The sequence below is a fragment of the Narcine bancroftii genome, chromosome 3 (assembly GCF_036971445.1).
Source record: "Narcine bancroftii isolate sNarBan1 chromosome 3, sNarBan1.hap1, whole genome shotgun sequence".
Taxonomy (NCBI): domain Eukaryota; kingdom Metazoa; phylum Chordata; class Chondrichthyes; order Torpediniformes; family Narcinidae; genus Narcine; species Narcine bancroftii.
In genome coordinates, this window is record NC_091471.1 from 157,044,630 (window position 1) to 157,061,046 (window position 16,417).

General features: G+C 41.8%; 1 protein-coding gene across 4 annotated transcripts in view; it reads left to right on the forward strand.

Annotated features, from left to right (window-relative positions):
* LOC138757740 (protein phosphatase 3 catalytic subunit alpha) overlaps positions 1–16,417 on the forward strand; it is a 427,419-nt gene that overhangs the window by 355,462 nt on the left and 55,540 nt on the right. For all 4 annotated transcript variants that reach the window (XM_069925516.1, XM_069925514.1, XM_069925513.1 and 1 more), the window contains one exon: positions 12,368–12,445. In XM_069925516.1, coding sequence (XP_069781617.1) covers positions 12,368–12,445 — 78 coding nt within the window. The remainder of the gene's footprint in view (positions 1–12,367; positions 12,446–16,417) is intronic.

The following is a 16,417-nucleotide window of genomic DNA, read 5'->3' on the forward strand; positions in this document are numbered from 1 at the left end:
GGTGCCTCCCTAGTACCTGTGTGAACTGAAGTTGAAGCAATTGATTGGTGTCCATCATGAAGGGAAGGAGAGTTACTGGTCTGTGGCTCTTTACATTAGAGAGAGTACACAGAAACAGGCCCACTATATCAGACTCCCGTTTACACCCAGTCACCACCCATTTCAGTTACTTGCCCCATTCCCTTGTTGATGTGAATGTCTGTGGTCGCATGTGCTGGCTTGGAGGAACAATACCTCACATTCCATCTGTGCACTGCCCAACTAGTTGCCATTAACATCGACTTCTCCGTTAGACACATCCCCGCCATCTTTCCCCATGTCTCCTTTCCTCTAGCTCTGTCACTCTTTTCCCTTTTCCCTCTGTCTCCTTTCACAAAGCCAAAATCAGTTCTCCCCTTATCTCTGTCGTTTTTATCAGCGCCAATTAACATTTTTTGTCTGTTGGTCTGTACTCCTCCCCCTCCCATTCTTCCCCATTTTTTATGTCAACTGCGAAGATGGATGCCTGTCTTTTTTTATTGTTCAAAACTTGAAGGGCTCAGGCCCAAAGAGTCAGTAATATTTCTTTACCTGCTATGAATGCTGCAACACCAGCTGAGTTCCTCCAGCATCTCTGTGTTTTGAGCCATTCTTACAAAACCTACCTTAATCCCACTTTTATCCCCATCAACTCTCCCCAGATTCTACTGGTTTTTAACACTCTAGGGACAATTTCTGACAATTGATTAACCTAACAAGCACATGACTGGTCCTGGAGAAAGCCCATTTGGACACAAAGAACATGCAAAGTCCTCAATGACAGCATTGAGGTCAGGATTGAACCTGGGTCTCTGGCATTGTTGGGCAGCAGCTCTACTAGGGCAGACTTCATCTGGATTTCAGTACGAGGTGCCCTAGTTACAGCCGCCCCCCCCCCCCCCCCCCCCATTACATCATCACACAGGCACAGACCAGCTCCAGCTCCCCACAAATCATTGCCAGTCAGATTAATTTAATTATAATTCTTGAATATAAAACAAAATGTAATCAATAAAAGAGACATGAATGTGAATTAAACAAATCAACCACAAGCAGTAGGTTGCTATCATCTGTGTAAGCAGGAACTTTGATAATTACACTGATATTTGGGTAAATATTACAAACTGGAAAGCACTTTCAATAAATCACACCAGAACAAATGGTTCAATGGCCTTGATCGGTGTTGCAAGATTTGATGATTTTATTATGGAAACATCATTTTAATAGTAGCACAAGGAATTCATAGAACACTACAGCACAGAAACAGGGCCCTTTTGCCCTTCTAGTCTGTGCTGAACCTTTTTTTTTGCATTGTCCCACTGACCTGCATCCAGTCCATAGCCCTTCATACCACTCCCATCCATGTACCTGTCCAAAATTATTCTTAATTGTTAAAATTGAGCCCAAATTCACTACCTCAGCTGTCAGCTGATTCCTTGGAGAACTCCAGAAAATTCCACTTTGGTAGAAGGCAACTGACTCTGATATAGTACCAAGGGTCATCTTTGAAGTAGTCGGATCATCTGTAGTGGAGACTGAAATGCTGAATCAAGGGGGCTGGCGTTCAGCACATCCCCATGTTGCCCTCAGCTTCTGAATGATTGAATACGTGAGTGAAATGTGAGGAAAAAGATGGAAAACAATTGGTCAGTTGGTTTAATATTCATTGTTGGCGAGATGTTGGAGTCAATAAACAAAGAGGCAGTGATTAATCATTTAGGAAGTACACAAAAGTAGGTCAGGAGGTCACGCCACATCAATAGGAAGCAAAGAGTAACCAATGTTTTGACCTGAGCCCTCCTTTAGGAGTACCAAAAATTAGTCAGACCCCCAGTAGGGTGGGGGAAAGGGGAGAAGCACAGGCTAGCAAATGATAGGTTGATACATGTGGGAGGGGGAATATGGGAAAGAGGTAAAGGAGTTGGGAGATGATGGGGAGATCGGAGGGCTCAAAAAGATTGCTCTCTATGAGGAGAAGGAAGGGAAGGGGAGGAAGGGAGACAGAGGGATGAAAGGGTTAATGGAAATAGGAGGTTAATATTGGTGCCATCCAATCGGAAACTACCAAGAATATAAGGTGCTATTACTCCAATTTATGAATGGCCTCAACTTGGCAGCAAATGAGGCCATGGACAGGCAATTCAGTGTAACAACAGGATGTAGAATTGAAGTGTTTGACCACTGGGAGGACCTTGCTGTTGTAGTGGACTCTCCAAGTCTGCGTCTAGTTTCCCTGAAGTACAGGAGTACCTCAGTTGCACTGAATGCAGTGAATGATCCCTGCATATTCACAAATGAATGGTTGCTTCGTGTGGAAGGAGTGTTTGGGGCCCAAAGAGTAGTGAGGGAGTAGGTGTAAGTGCAAGTACATGTACACGATCCTTTATCCGGAACCCTTGGGGGACAGTGTGTTCCAAATTTTGGATTTTTCTGGATTTCGGAAAGCCACTCGAATTGTGCTGCCGTATCCACCCCCACCCCCTTCCGATCACCCTGCCATCTCCCCACCCCACCTTGCCCGGCCGACTCACGCTGCTGGTCCCTCACCAGCCCAGCTTGCGCTGCCTGTTTCCCCCCCCCCCCCACCGCCCGTCCAACTTGCGCTGCCGCCTCTCTCCCACTTGCCGGATTTTGGAGATTTCTGGATTTTAGATGTCCGGATAAAGGATTGTGTACCTGTATATCACTTTGTGTGGTCACATTGGCAGGTACTTTTGGAAGGTGGGGCAATTAGTGGGAAGAGATGAGTGAAAGAGAGAGTCAAGGAGAGAGTGAACCCTCTATAAAGGGAGGAAGGGAGGGAGAGATGTGTCTGGTGGTGGAATCATGTTGTTTCTCTTGGAAATTGCAGAGAATGATGTTGAATGCAGATGATGGCAGGGAAATAGGTGAGGACCAGGGAAACCATATCCTTGTTGCATCAAGGAAAGAAGGGGCCAGGACAGATTTGTGGGATAAAGAAGAGATGCAGGTGAGTGCTGAGTTAAGGCAGTAGAGGGGAAGCCACTTTTTCTGAAGGAAGAGGACACATCAGATGTCCTGAATGATCATCTTCAACATAGTAGCAAAATGGACAAAGTTAACAACCTTGTTGTGGGTGCAGGAGGTAACACCAATGCAGTTGTTAATGTAATGGAGGAAGAGTTGAGAACCTTTCCTATGTAGCTTGCAGAAGACCAAAAAAAAAAGCAGGCATAGCTGGGACCCATGCAAGTACCCATTGACTTGGGGAAAGAGAGGTTATTGAGGATGAGTACAAGTTCTGCCAGACAGAAGAGGGGGAACAGGTTAGGTCTGTAATTAAGGAAGAAGTGGAGAGCCTTGAGACATTGTGGGGGATGGAAGTGTTTTGGGACAGGATGTCACTGCTGAAAATGAGTAAGTCCAGCCTAGGAAAATAAGCTGTAAAGGTGGTGGAGAGGATGTGAGGTGTCCTGGATATAGGTGGGAAGGGACTGGATCAAGAGGGACAAAATGGAGTTGAGGTATGATACGGACACAATAGGTCAACTGGGGAAACAGTGAGGTTAGAGGTTATGGAAGGGAGATGACCGGAAGAGATGAGGTAATTGATGGTGGCCTGATGTTTCTTGGAGAAGTCTTGTTCACGGGGTAGGTAAGAGGAAGTGTTTGAGAGCTCACATCTGGCTTCAGTGTGGTAGAGGTCAGTATGCCAGACAACAACAGTACCACCCTTGTTTATTATGTTTTACACTAAAGTGATGGAGGAACTCAGCAAGCCGCACACCGTCCATAAGAAGCAAAGGTATATAACCAATGTTTCAGGCCTGACCCCTTCGTCAGGGTATGTGCAGAAAGCAGGGAGGCACCTGAATAGAAAGGTGGGGGAAGGTTGGAAGAAGGGGCAGATGACGAGCACAGACAACAGGCAAGAGGTCGTAGATAGACTTTGAAAAGAGGGTAGGAGATAAAAGCTGAGAATTGATCAGGGGAGGGGGTAGCTGTGTGAATGCAGGGCTGAAGGAAAGGAAACAGAAGGATAGGGAAAGAGAGAGACAGGTGGGGACTAAGGAAACCTAAGAAGTCAATGTTAATCCCCAGACAAAATATGAGGTATTTTCCCTCCAATTTGCAGGTGCTCTCCGTTTGGTAATGCATAAGACCATGGGAATGGAATGCGGAATTGAAATGGGTCATGGGTGGAAAGGCAGAAGAGAAAAAAATCTGAGAAGTGATAGCGGGAGGTGGTAGCTCACTGAAAGGAGAGGTAAGGGGGTGGGGAGCTGGAAGAAAGGAGGTAGGGATAGGGAAAGAGAGACGGGAAGAGACTAAACAGAAACTGGAGAAGTCGATGTTAATGCCATCTGGTTGGAGAGTTTAACACCCTTGATTTTTTATTTATTTAATTTAAGAATGTAGATCATTCATAATAATTAAATATAATCAAATCTTGTCAACGTGATTTCATTGAAAGGCAAATCATATTTAACAAATTTGCTTGAATTCTCTGAGTTTGTGACAGGAAATATTGATAGTGGGTGCCTGTAGATGAAGTGTATTTAGATCTCCAAGAGGCATTTTGCAATGTATTGGTGTATAAATGAAGAACCCAAGGTATTAGTGGAAGTGAGTCAGCATGCATTGAAAACAGTCTGTCTCATAGAAAAAGCTTGAAACAAATGGGTTAGTCTCAGACAGAAAGGTGGAATAGTTGAGCTCCAGGGGTCAGTTCTTGGCCCGCAGTCTACATCAATGACTTGCAGGAGGGAACAAAATGGAAGGTTTCCAAGTTTGTGACTGATGCCAAAGTAGGTAGAAGGGCACACTGTGATGAGGATACTATGGTTTGACAACAGGATAGAGGTGAAGTGGGAGAAAAGTGGCAAATGGAGTGTGATTGGGGATGTGCAGGTTACACACTTCATGAAGAGGAATCAAAAGGTGAATTACTCTCCAAATGGAGAGAGACTGCTAGTGGATGTGATGTAGTGTATGGTCAGGCAAATGCAGTAAGTAATGAAGGCAAGGAGCATTTAGGTCTTTATTTTGATGTGGGTTAAAGTTTAAATCTTGGGACATGATTTGAATAGATGGAAAGATTTACTGATTATATTAATAGGATGAGTTAATTGTATTAAAATGAATATTTTTCCTCAAATTCAGTATTTGTTTCAGTCTATTCCTTGTAAGATTCCTCAAAAAACTTAAGGATTTAAATGCCTTGGTGAGGAAATTTTAATGGAAGGATAAAATGGTCAGGGTATCATTACAGAAATTAACATGGAAATATGAATTAGGAGGTTTGCAACTTCTTAATTTTCAAAATTATTATGATGCAGCCCAATTGAAATTTATGAATAGGGATGTTTGAAATAGATAAACCTTTGATATGGACTAATATTGAATGATTTCAGATTGGTGAGAAGAAGATGGATCAGTTTATTTATAGATGGAATCCTAAGTTATTGAGTAATTATAATTTACCTGTTTTGAATGGATTTATGGTATTAAAAAAATGAAGCCATGGGTACTCAAGGCAAGATTTCAAGTAAAACTCCATTGTATCAAAATAAGCTTTCCCCCTTTACACTTAATAATCAACTTTTGAAGTTATGGGATCAAAAGGGTATTAAATTGGTGCAAGATTGTTATGAAGCAGGTTATTTTATTTCTTTTCAAAGAATGAAAGAGAAATATGATACATCTTCAAATACTCTTTTTTCTTATTATCAAATTAAAACTTTATTCTTGGATAATTTTTGGCATACTTTACGGTTACCTAGATGCTCAAAGTTTTAAATTTTACTTACTGAAAGTGGTAAGAAGGGATTTATATCTGAGATGTATGCTTTATTACAGAATAAAATGCTAAGCTGGATATACACAAATCTAGATTGAATTAGGAGAAAGATTTAGGTCTACTTATTTCTCTGATTGGATGAATTTATGTAGGGATAGTATGACTAAAATTGTAAATGTAAGGTATTGTTTAATTCATTGTAATTTTATTCATCAATTATATTTAACTCCAGAAAAATTTAAGGAGATATAATATTTCTTCGGATTTATGTTGAAGATGCCATAGGGTTCTTTTTTACTTTCTACTTTGTCATGTGAAACAGTGAAACCTTTTTGGAATAGACAAAAGGAATTTTTAGAAGTTATTTTGAAAGTGAAATTTTCATTAAATCCTTTAGTATTTTTGTTGGGTAATATTAAGAGGATTAGTTTAGAATTAAAATTAAATAGATTTCAAATTGCTTTTTTGAGATTGGCATTAGCTGTGGCTAGAAAATGTTTGGCAATTACTTGGAAAAATTTAATTGATTTGAGTATTCAGAGATGGCATATGGAATTGAGGTCTTGTTTTCCATTGGAAAAGATAACATAAAATTTATGCGATAATTATCTCTTTTATTGTAAAACTTGGAGCCCGTATTTGGATTATATGGGGTTGAATTATTAAATCCCATTGTCACATAGTAGTGATGTTACTCCAAACCATGGTAATTAACTGATGAATTTTGTTGTTATGGGTGATCTCCTTTTTCCTTCTTTCTTCTTTTGGGGTAGCTTAGAAGGGGGTGTGTTAGGGATGGGGGTTGGGGTTGTATGGTGATTAGTTTTAAAAGACCATGGTCTTTAAGTTTTATTCATTAATTTTATTTTTCAACATATGCATTGTGATTCAATAAATAAAAGTTTTAGAAGAAAAGAGGATATTTTGTTACAATTGTAGACTGTGGATGAGGCTACACCTGGAGTACATGTAGATTCTTGGTCCTCCATACTTCAAAAAGGGATCTGGAAGCATTGGAGGAGATCCACCAGGCTAATTCCTGAGATGAGATGGCAGTCCATCAAGGGAGGCTGGGATATTGTTGGTCTGAACTAAAGAGAGAATTAGACATGTTATTTTTTTTTAAATTGGTTTTGACAGGGTAGATGTTGGATTCTTTTCACTGGTAGGAGAGTTGTATGGAAGAGCAGATTTGATGGACCGAGTGGCCTCTTATTTTGGTTCCTTATTTTGGTTCATGTGTATGAGACCAGTTGCAAGCTCGGTTTTGTGGCACAAGCTTCTGTGCAGTTCTAACACGAAAAGCTGAACTTGTTTTCACCAGATCTTTAGTAACACAAACAGCAGTTGGGCACATTCAGGAAATGCTCCAAGAATAGATGTGTTGCTGACCACAGAGGGAAGTCCCCAGCAATAGTGGTTGTATCTCAAATGGGAGCAGCTTCCACTGAGGTTTTGAGAAATGATTGATTTTGAAAAATAGTGGGATTGTTCTGGGTAAACTGATGGTTTCCTCCAAAATCTACAGTGTTCTGAGGAAATTAATTTCTTCTAGGCCTGCTACAGAAAACAGTGGATTTCTCTGGTAGTTCTCTCTGTGTAGATGGAGGAACGGTGCAGAAACCATCGACTGGTAAATCTGTGAAATGGCTCCAGCTTTGTTTGCATTTTCTGCGCGTCACCATGAGCAAACACGTTACTGAACTGCCTTTTCTCTTGCATGGGAAAACCCTGTGTTCTCATGTAGGATTGAGCCAATCAACCAGTACATGCAGACATTTACATCATTTCAAAGCTCTGTGTTCAGTGGTGTTTTCATAATCCTAATTGTCCATGTGCATTCTGCAGCTGCGATAAATTATAGAATCACTGAGCATAGGAGGAGGCTATTCAGCTCATTATTTCTTTGCTAGCTCATCATACCTCTAGTTCTCTGAAGAGCTCCAGCTACTCCCTTTTCCTGTGTTTCTCCACAGATCCAAAAATCTTCTCAAAATTTGTCCAAGTTTCTTTCTTTTGTGTCTGCAGCCAGAACTCTTTTATATCTAAAATCCCACTGAGATCAGCAACAAATTAGATGCAACATGAAGTCAGGGATCATGTACTTAAGGATTGATAGAAGTTATTTCCACTGTTCATGATATTTCACCACAATCTTTAACTGTGTTCCCTATAGGCACAGTGCAAGAGTAGTTTGTTTCCACAACAAATTTACATCCTAGTTAACTGTGAGCTGAGCATCTGACATTCAAATTTCTTCATCAGATGATTTTTCATGTCTATAACATGGCTTAATCCCATTCTTGCTATATCACAGCAGCATATAAAGTCCCCTGATGACCTGTGCAGTTCCCTGCCAGCCTCAAAACATGAACTCACCTCCACGAAGAGGATTAGGCAGTAAATATTAGTGTCCCAAACAGTGAAGAAATGAGATAAAACTCTCCAATTTCTGAGCTTGCACAGACAAGACCCCCCCTGGCCTTAAGAAGCTTCCCTTGAAACATTGGATTTCTCTCCACTGATCTCATTTTGGCCTCTTGTCTATTCCCACCTCTTTGCCTCATGTTAAGGGTGTTAAAAAGCAAAATGCTGTGCTGGCAGCAGTAGCATTCGCTTAGCTTGGAAATGTGTGGAGGACTGAAATCATGTAGCAGCTCCCTGATCTGCAGGCATGTATGTACATAGCATAAGTAGAGTGAATGAGTGTCTCTTAGAGCCTTCATTATTGCCACTCTTGGTAATGAGCCAGTCAGCCAAAATTGATTAAATAATGTGTTTTTACCAAGCTGAATAACCCTTTGGCAGCACTGTTACCATGGCAGTTAGCACAATGATATAACAGTGCCAATGACCCGGATTCGAATCCAGCGTTTCTGTAAGGAATTTATACTTTCTCCCTGTGCCTGAGTGGGTTGCTTCTGAGTGCTCTGGTTTCCTCCCATCTTTCAAAATGTATGTGGGTTGCAGGTTAATTGGGGTATTTGGAGGCTCGGGCTTATGAAGTAGATGGGCCTGTTACTGTGCTGTATGTCTAAATTATTTTTTTTAAATTACCAGAAGCCATAAAGGTCTGTGAAAGTTCCTGTTCACATGTTAAACATGTGAACATGTGTACATTTCAACCTAGGATAACATTATTTATCAGAAGCCACCTCACAGACTGTGAGTTATTGTGTCTTCATTCAGTCACACAGTTCAGGAAACGATTCTGGTAATTTATTTTGAATCTGTTCCTAATATTCCCATGTCCCTGTGAATTATTTTTTTTTCCATGAATTGCATGTCAAGGTTTCTGTTAAATATACTTTCACTGCCCCTTTGGACACATGTCCAGATCACAGCTTTTCTTTGTAATGTCAATTCTGAATACTCTATTACAGCCTCAACTGTAAAAGCCTCCATTTCATTTTCTGTTAAGCATTCTTGCTCTGGCATTGTTGGCACCTCCTATATGTAATCCACGAGATTTAAACATAAGAAATGGGAGCCAACTGACTCATCGACACTGCTCCCCCATTCAATCAGATTAAGGCTGATCTGCGGCAGACTTAGATTCACTTACTTGCCTGTTCCCCATAACCCTCTCTTAAATAGATTTAATGAGACAACCTCCTCTGCTTCCTTGGACAGAAAATTCCACTGATTCACTGCTCTCTGGGAGATGCAGTTCCTCATAACTATTAAATCTACTCCCCTGAATCTTGAGGCTCTGTTCCCTCATCATAGTTTCATGTACCAGTTTCCTGCTTCCATCTTCCCTTTTCCCTTCATAATTTTGTATTTCTCTATATCAGCCCTTCCAAAACTTCAATTAGTATAGTCCCAAAGAAACAAACAAAAGGAATATTGTAACATGCTAAAATCCCCCATAATACTTCATAGCAGAAATTGTTAAATAAGAGTTGACTCTGAATCACATTGTCATTGAAAAGGCTCTTAGACAGGCACATTGATGCAAGAAAAATAGAAGGTTATGGGTGTGAGGTAGGGAAGGTTTAGATTGTTGAGTAGTTTATATAGGTCGGCACTACATCATGGGCTGATGGGCCTGAATTAAAATTCTATGAACAGGCAGAGAATGAAGAGATATCGACCATGTACAGGCAGATGGGATGAGTTTAAATCAGCATCAACTTTGGAACAAACACTGTGGGCAGAAGGGCCTGTTCCTGTGTGAGGTTGTGTTCTATGTAAGGAAGTAGTAGTTGGTCAAAGAAGGTAGGAGCTGTTGAGAGAGTTGCAGAGGAGTGTAGGACAGCTGATTCACTCGGTGAAACATGATAGGCTGCAGACACTGTGATTGTGATAAACACACTGAAATGCTGGATGAACTCAGCTGGTCTTTTCAGCATCTATAGGAGACAAAGATACATTGCCAATGTTTTGGGCCTGAGCCCTTCAAGGAAAAAATCAGAAAATGCAGAAGCAGGATATATCAGAAAGTCTCAGAATTCAACAGTGGAGGAATCCAGACCAACAAATAGTATTAATTGGATACAATAAGGGACTAAGAGAGAATTTATCATGTCTGAGCGAAAGGAGTCAGGGAAAGGAGAAGTGGGGGGGGGGGGGTTTAACAAAAACTAGAGAAGTCAATATTAATGCTATCCAGTTATAGGGTGCCAAGTCGGAAGATGAGGTGGTGTTCCTCCAATTTATGGGTGGTCTCAGTCTGGCAGTGCATGAGACCATGGACAGACATGTCAGCGTCAGCAAGAGAACTGAAATGGATGGTGTTACGAGCCCAGATGACCCCAAAACCCAGCAGCAATAGATATTCACCAAGACAAATGGTTACTTAAACAAAAGTTGCTTTTAATTATCTTTAAACATGAAAACAGGATCAAACTTTATCTTATGACTATTAACTTAACCCCCTTCTAATTCTAAGCGCACATGTATGTAATGTGTGTGTAAATTCAGAAAAGTTATTTAATTCACAGTTCAATCTCACTTCTCATTCCTCCAAATTCACTGGTTGCAGGGAATTCTTATACTGTGCACAGAATTTAGCATTTATAAAGTTCACCAGACTTTGGTGCTTGAAAGGTAAATGGTTACCACTCAGGAAGGTTCTTGTTGGTTTTCAGAGAGAGATTTGTTGTTCGCTGGACACCCACAACTGATTCCTTTTAATCAGTCACTTCAGTGTCTTTCCGAAGAAACTTGCCCCAGCAGGGTTTTCCAGATGATAACCTCTTTCTTTCAGGTCACCACACAGTTCCTTTCTGTTTCTCATTTCAAGTGAAACATAAGGCAGCCAGTCCTCTCCTCTTGCATAAACCTCAAGGACTTTGACCAGGCTGAACTAAGCACTCACAACCCGTCTTCCAAATGGGGTTTTTCCACAAGCCTGCCAGCTGCTGCTGCTGACTAGCACTTTCTCAGAGAAAAAGCCTGTTTTACTCTCTCTGCTTCCAAAACTAGATGACCCACTTAGAACACCAAGTTCCACTCCAGACAGCCTGCAGCTCCAAACTCTTTCATCTGTTGCTATTCAAAACCACAATCCATTAGTGAAGTCTCTTGGGCACTCCTCAAAGTTTTTGCAAAGGCCCCCAGGAGCCGCCCTGTCTGGCTTGAGCAGAGCTCCAGTATTTTAAATGAGATCTGTTTTGAAGTGTTTGTATGTGACCAACACTAAAAAAACCTGCCTCAATTTATCTCCCAAAATCATATCTATATACAATACAAACACAACATAATCTGTCACAGTGGCCACTGGGAAATATATGCTATTGCAGCAGACAGAGCGGTGGTGCTCAACAAAGCGATCTCCCAGTCTGCATCCAGTTTCTCTGATGTAGAAAAGACCACAGTGGGAGCACCGAATGCAATAGTAGATTACCTCAACAGATTCACAAGTGAAATATTGCTTCACTTGGAAGGACTGTTTTGGGCCCCGAATGGTACTTGGGTGCAAGTGGAGCACCTCCTGCGATCACAAGGGTAGGTCCCAAGGGAATGATTGGTGGGGAGGGAGGAGTGGACCCTCTTGACTGGGGGAGGGGCCATTGTTGTGCTTTAAACAATCCCAGGTTGTTATGGAAAGAAAAGGAAGGGATGACTGTGGCCTTGACAAAGATTAGTGCATCCTTGTTAGTTGCAGTTAAGCTGCCAGAAGACTAGAGAAAAGCTAGTGTTTCTTACTCAAGGAGGACAGTAGGGATAAAACTGGTAACCACAGGTCTGTTAGCCACGTAAGTGGGAGGGAAATTATTGAAGGAAATCTGTGTACATCTGGAAGATCAGAGATAGAGAGCATGGCTTTGTCATGGAAATCCCACCTCACTAATTGATTGCCTTTTTAAGGAGATGACTAAAAAGAAGATTGATTACGGTCAATACAACTATAAATTGGCCACTTTGTTTCCTGCGTTACAGCGTGACCAAACTTGACAAATACTTGGTTGTAAAACATTTCATAATGTCTGGAGGGAATTAAAGTTACTATAGAATACTGTACAATGATCCTTTGAATCTCTTTGCTTCATCTTGTATTTGCCCATTTTCCCCTTGTGTAAATTGATGCTTCCATTGGTCTAAGGTGCGACTGTTTGATCTGTTGAATCTGTTTGTTTGCAGTTATCCTGCGGTGTGCGAATTCCTACAGCACAATAACTTATTATCAGTAATCCGAGCTCACGAGGCACAGGATGCTGGGTAGGTATATAAAAAAATATGATTACTGTTTAAATTAAGTATTTTGTTCCTATGCATTAAAATAAATCCTGCGTATAATGGCGATAATGTTTGTTGAATCTCTCTAGAAAGGTTTATTGGGAGCAGGAGACAGACTTCTACTGATGATTAAATGTTGAGAGACTGTAATGACTGCATAAATAGCAGGGAAGCCTCAGCAGATCAGGCAGAGAAACAGAAGCAACATTTCAGGTCTAAGAAAAGAAAGCTCAGGGTATCCCAGCCTCCAGGCAGCCCATTGAGGAACTGCAGTGATAACATAAGGAACAGCTATGGGCCACTCCACCCTTGTTCCTGCTTCACTGAGATGAAATCAATTCTCCTTCTGTGTTCAGCCCTGTCAGCAGTTGCCAATATCCTCTATACTGCAAGTTAACTTGTGTCTTAACACTTCATCGCAGCCCTCTCTGTATAAGAGGCAGAGTGATGGGTGTGCAGCAGATTTGTTTAAAAACATTTATAGGGAGCATTCATCATCTGTAGAGAGAGGAAGAGTGGCATTATGTTACTAATAGTTGGTAGTACATGCTCCTCTTTTCTTTAAGTCACTGGGTGGTTGTCAGTGTGAGTGGCTCAGGGTAGGAGTGGGATTTCTTGGCTATGGCTTACAAGTCTTCAGTGAGCAGAAGCTGAGGACAAGCTTGCATCCAGTAAAGTAAGGCCAGGTAAGACCTTTGTATTTAAACTAGTAATAGATAATGGAGACAGCAACTAGGGCAGTGGAATGTTCCAAATGCAGCATGTGAGAAATCAAGCACAATTATCCTTGATGACTACACCTGCAAGTGGTGCATCCAGCTGCAGCTCCTGGGAGACCGAGTTTGGGAACTGGAGCTGGATGAATTCCTGATGATTCGGGAGGCAGCGCAGTGATAGGGAGGAGCTTCAGGGAAACAGTCACCCCCAAAGGTTAGGAGGAAATAGCTTGGTGACTGTTAGGAGAGAGAAGGGGAATACGCAGACATTGCAGAGCACCCCTGTGGCCATTTCCCTCAACAATAAGTATACTCTTCTGGATACTGTTGGGGGGAATGATCTACCACGGACAAGTTGTAATGGTCACGTCTCTGGCACAGAGACTGGCCCCTCAGCTCAGAAGGGAGAAGAGGAGACCAATGATGATTGAGGACTCGTTGGTTCGGCGAACAGATAGAATTTTCTGTGAAGCAGGTATAGGCTTACGGATGGTATTTTGCCTCCCAGGTGTTAGGGTCAGGGACATCTCTGATCGAGTTCATAACATTCTGGAAGGGGAGAGTGAGCAACCAGATATCGTAGTCCATGTGGAGTTCTCGGGAAGGAACTCCGGTAACCTGTACAAAAAGTATGGCTGCACTTGTACTGGAGAGGGACAAATATCCTAGCAGGCAGGTTGCTAGAGCTGTTGGAGACGGTTTAAACTAGTTTTGCAGGGGGGTTGGAACCAGAATGAGAGTGCAGAGAATAGGGAAGAAGGTCAAAAACATGATGCTGTGTGCTCTGTGTTTAGGGGACAAAACATAAATGTGTCCATTTCATCACTAAGATTATTATGAATAAAATGGGTGAACTTAGAGCATGGATCAATACATGAAACTACGATATTGTGGCCATTACAAAGGTTATCGTAGTGGTTAGTGCAACGTTGTTACAATGTCAGCGATTGGGTTCAAACCCAGCACTGTTTTTAAGGAATTTGTACATTTTCCCTGAGTCTGCATGGGTTTTCCCCGGGTCCTCCAGTTTCTTCCCACCGTTTGAAACATACTGAGGGGTATAGATCATTTGGGTGCAATTGAGCAGCACAGACTTATGGGCTGAAATGTCTTGTTACTGTGCTGTATGTCTAAATTTTTAAAAAATTAAAAAACTTGGCTGGAAGAAGGGCAGGATTGGCTGATGCAGGTACCGAGGTTTACGTGTTTTAAAAGGAATAGGAAAGGAGGTAAGAGGCGAAGGGAGTAGCATTACTGGTCGGGAATAGTATCATAGCTACAGAAAGGGAGGACACTGCAGAGGGAGTGTCCACTGAGATGGTGTGGGTGGAAGTCAGAAATGGGAACGGAGCAATCATTGTACTAGGAGAGGTCTAGGCCCCCAAGTGGACCTCAGGGCACAGAGGAGCAGATAGGCAGGCATTTATTTGGAATGGTGCAGGTTGTAGTTATGAATGATTTCAACTTCCCTCATATTGACTAGCACTTCCTGACTGCAAGGATAGATGGGACTGAATTTGTCAATTGTATTCAAGGATTCCACAATAAGTGGATCAGATGATGAGATGAGAGGCCATATTGGATCTAATTCTGGGTAAAACCTGATCAGGCGGTGGACCTCTCGATGGGTGAGGATTTCGTTGAGAATGATCACAACTCCCCGAGCTTCAGCATAGCATATGGACAAGGATAAAAGCAGACAAAATGGGAAAGTCTTTAATTGGGGAAGGGCTAATTACGAGGGGATGAGGCAGGAACTAGTGAGAGTAAATTGAAAACAGATGTTCAAAGGTGAAAGTACAGAATTAATGTGAAGGACGTTTAGGACAACTTGTGCTGGGTTTAGGATAGGTTTATTCCACTGGAACAGAGAAAAGATGTTAGAAAAAGGGAAGTGTGGTTGACAAAACAGGTAAGGCAGCTAATCAAGAGGAAGAAGGAAGCATACATTAGATATAGGAAGCAGGAAACAGGTAGAGCTCATGAGAAGTATATGTTAGCCAGGAAGGAGCTTAAGAAATGACTTGGGAGAACTCAAAGGGGGCATGAGAACCCCAAAGCGTTCGATACATATGTGAAGAGCAGAAGGATGAAGGTGGGGCTGCTAAAGGATAAAGGACGCAACTTTTACCTAGAGACAGAGGAGGTTGAGGAGGTCCTAAATTAATATTTTGCTTCAATATTCACAAGAGTAAAGAAGCCAGATCAGGGTGAGGTCGAAATAAAACAGACTAGTGTTATGTACAATATTGAAATTGAGGAGGAGGTGTCGGATCTTCTGAAAAACATTAAGATTAATAAGTCCCCAGGGCTGGATGCGATATACCCCAAGTTCCTGTGGGAAGTGAGGGAAGAGATAGATGGGGTATTGGCTAGAATCATTGAGTCCTCCTTTTGCCATAGAATTGGAGAATGGCAAATGTTGTCTCCTTTTTTAAAAAAAGGTATAGGGAGAATCCTGGGAATTATAGACTGGTGAGTCTTACATCAGTGGTGTGAAAATTATTAAAAGAGGATTCTTAAGGATAGGATCTATGAGTATTTGAAGAAATATGGGTTGTACATGGTGGAAATGTTCTCAGGTGCATATATTTCAATGCAAGGAGTATTGTAGGAAAGGCAGATGAGTTTAGAGCATGGATTGGCTCGTGGAATTGTGACATTGCGGCCATTAGTGAAACATGGTTGCAGGAGGGGCAGGGCTGGCAGTTCAATGTTCCAGGCTTCCGTTGCTTTAGACATGATAGAACAGGGGGGATGAAAGAGGGACGAATGGCATTGCTCGTCAGGGAAAATAGCTGTGCTTAGGCAGGACAGACCAGAGGGCACATCCACTGAGGTGACATGGAGCTGAGGATTGGGAAAAATATGATCACATTCAGGAGGTTGTATTTTAGACCACCCAATAATTGTGAGAATTGGAGGAGCAAGTCTATAGAGAGATAGCAGACAGCTGCAGGAAACGTAAGGTTGTGATGGTAGGATATTTTAATTTTCCACATATTCACTGGGATTCCCATTCTGTAAATGAGCTGGATGGCTTGAAGTTTGTCAAATGTGTTCAGGAATGTTTTCTAAATCAATATATAGAGGTATCAACTGCGAGAGTGTAATACTGGGTCTCCTATTCAGGCATGAGACTGGACAGGTGACAGAAGTATGTGTAGCGAAACATTTTGGGACCAGTGATCATAATGCCATTAGTTTTAAGTTAATTATGGAGAAGGATAGGTCTGGG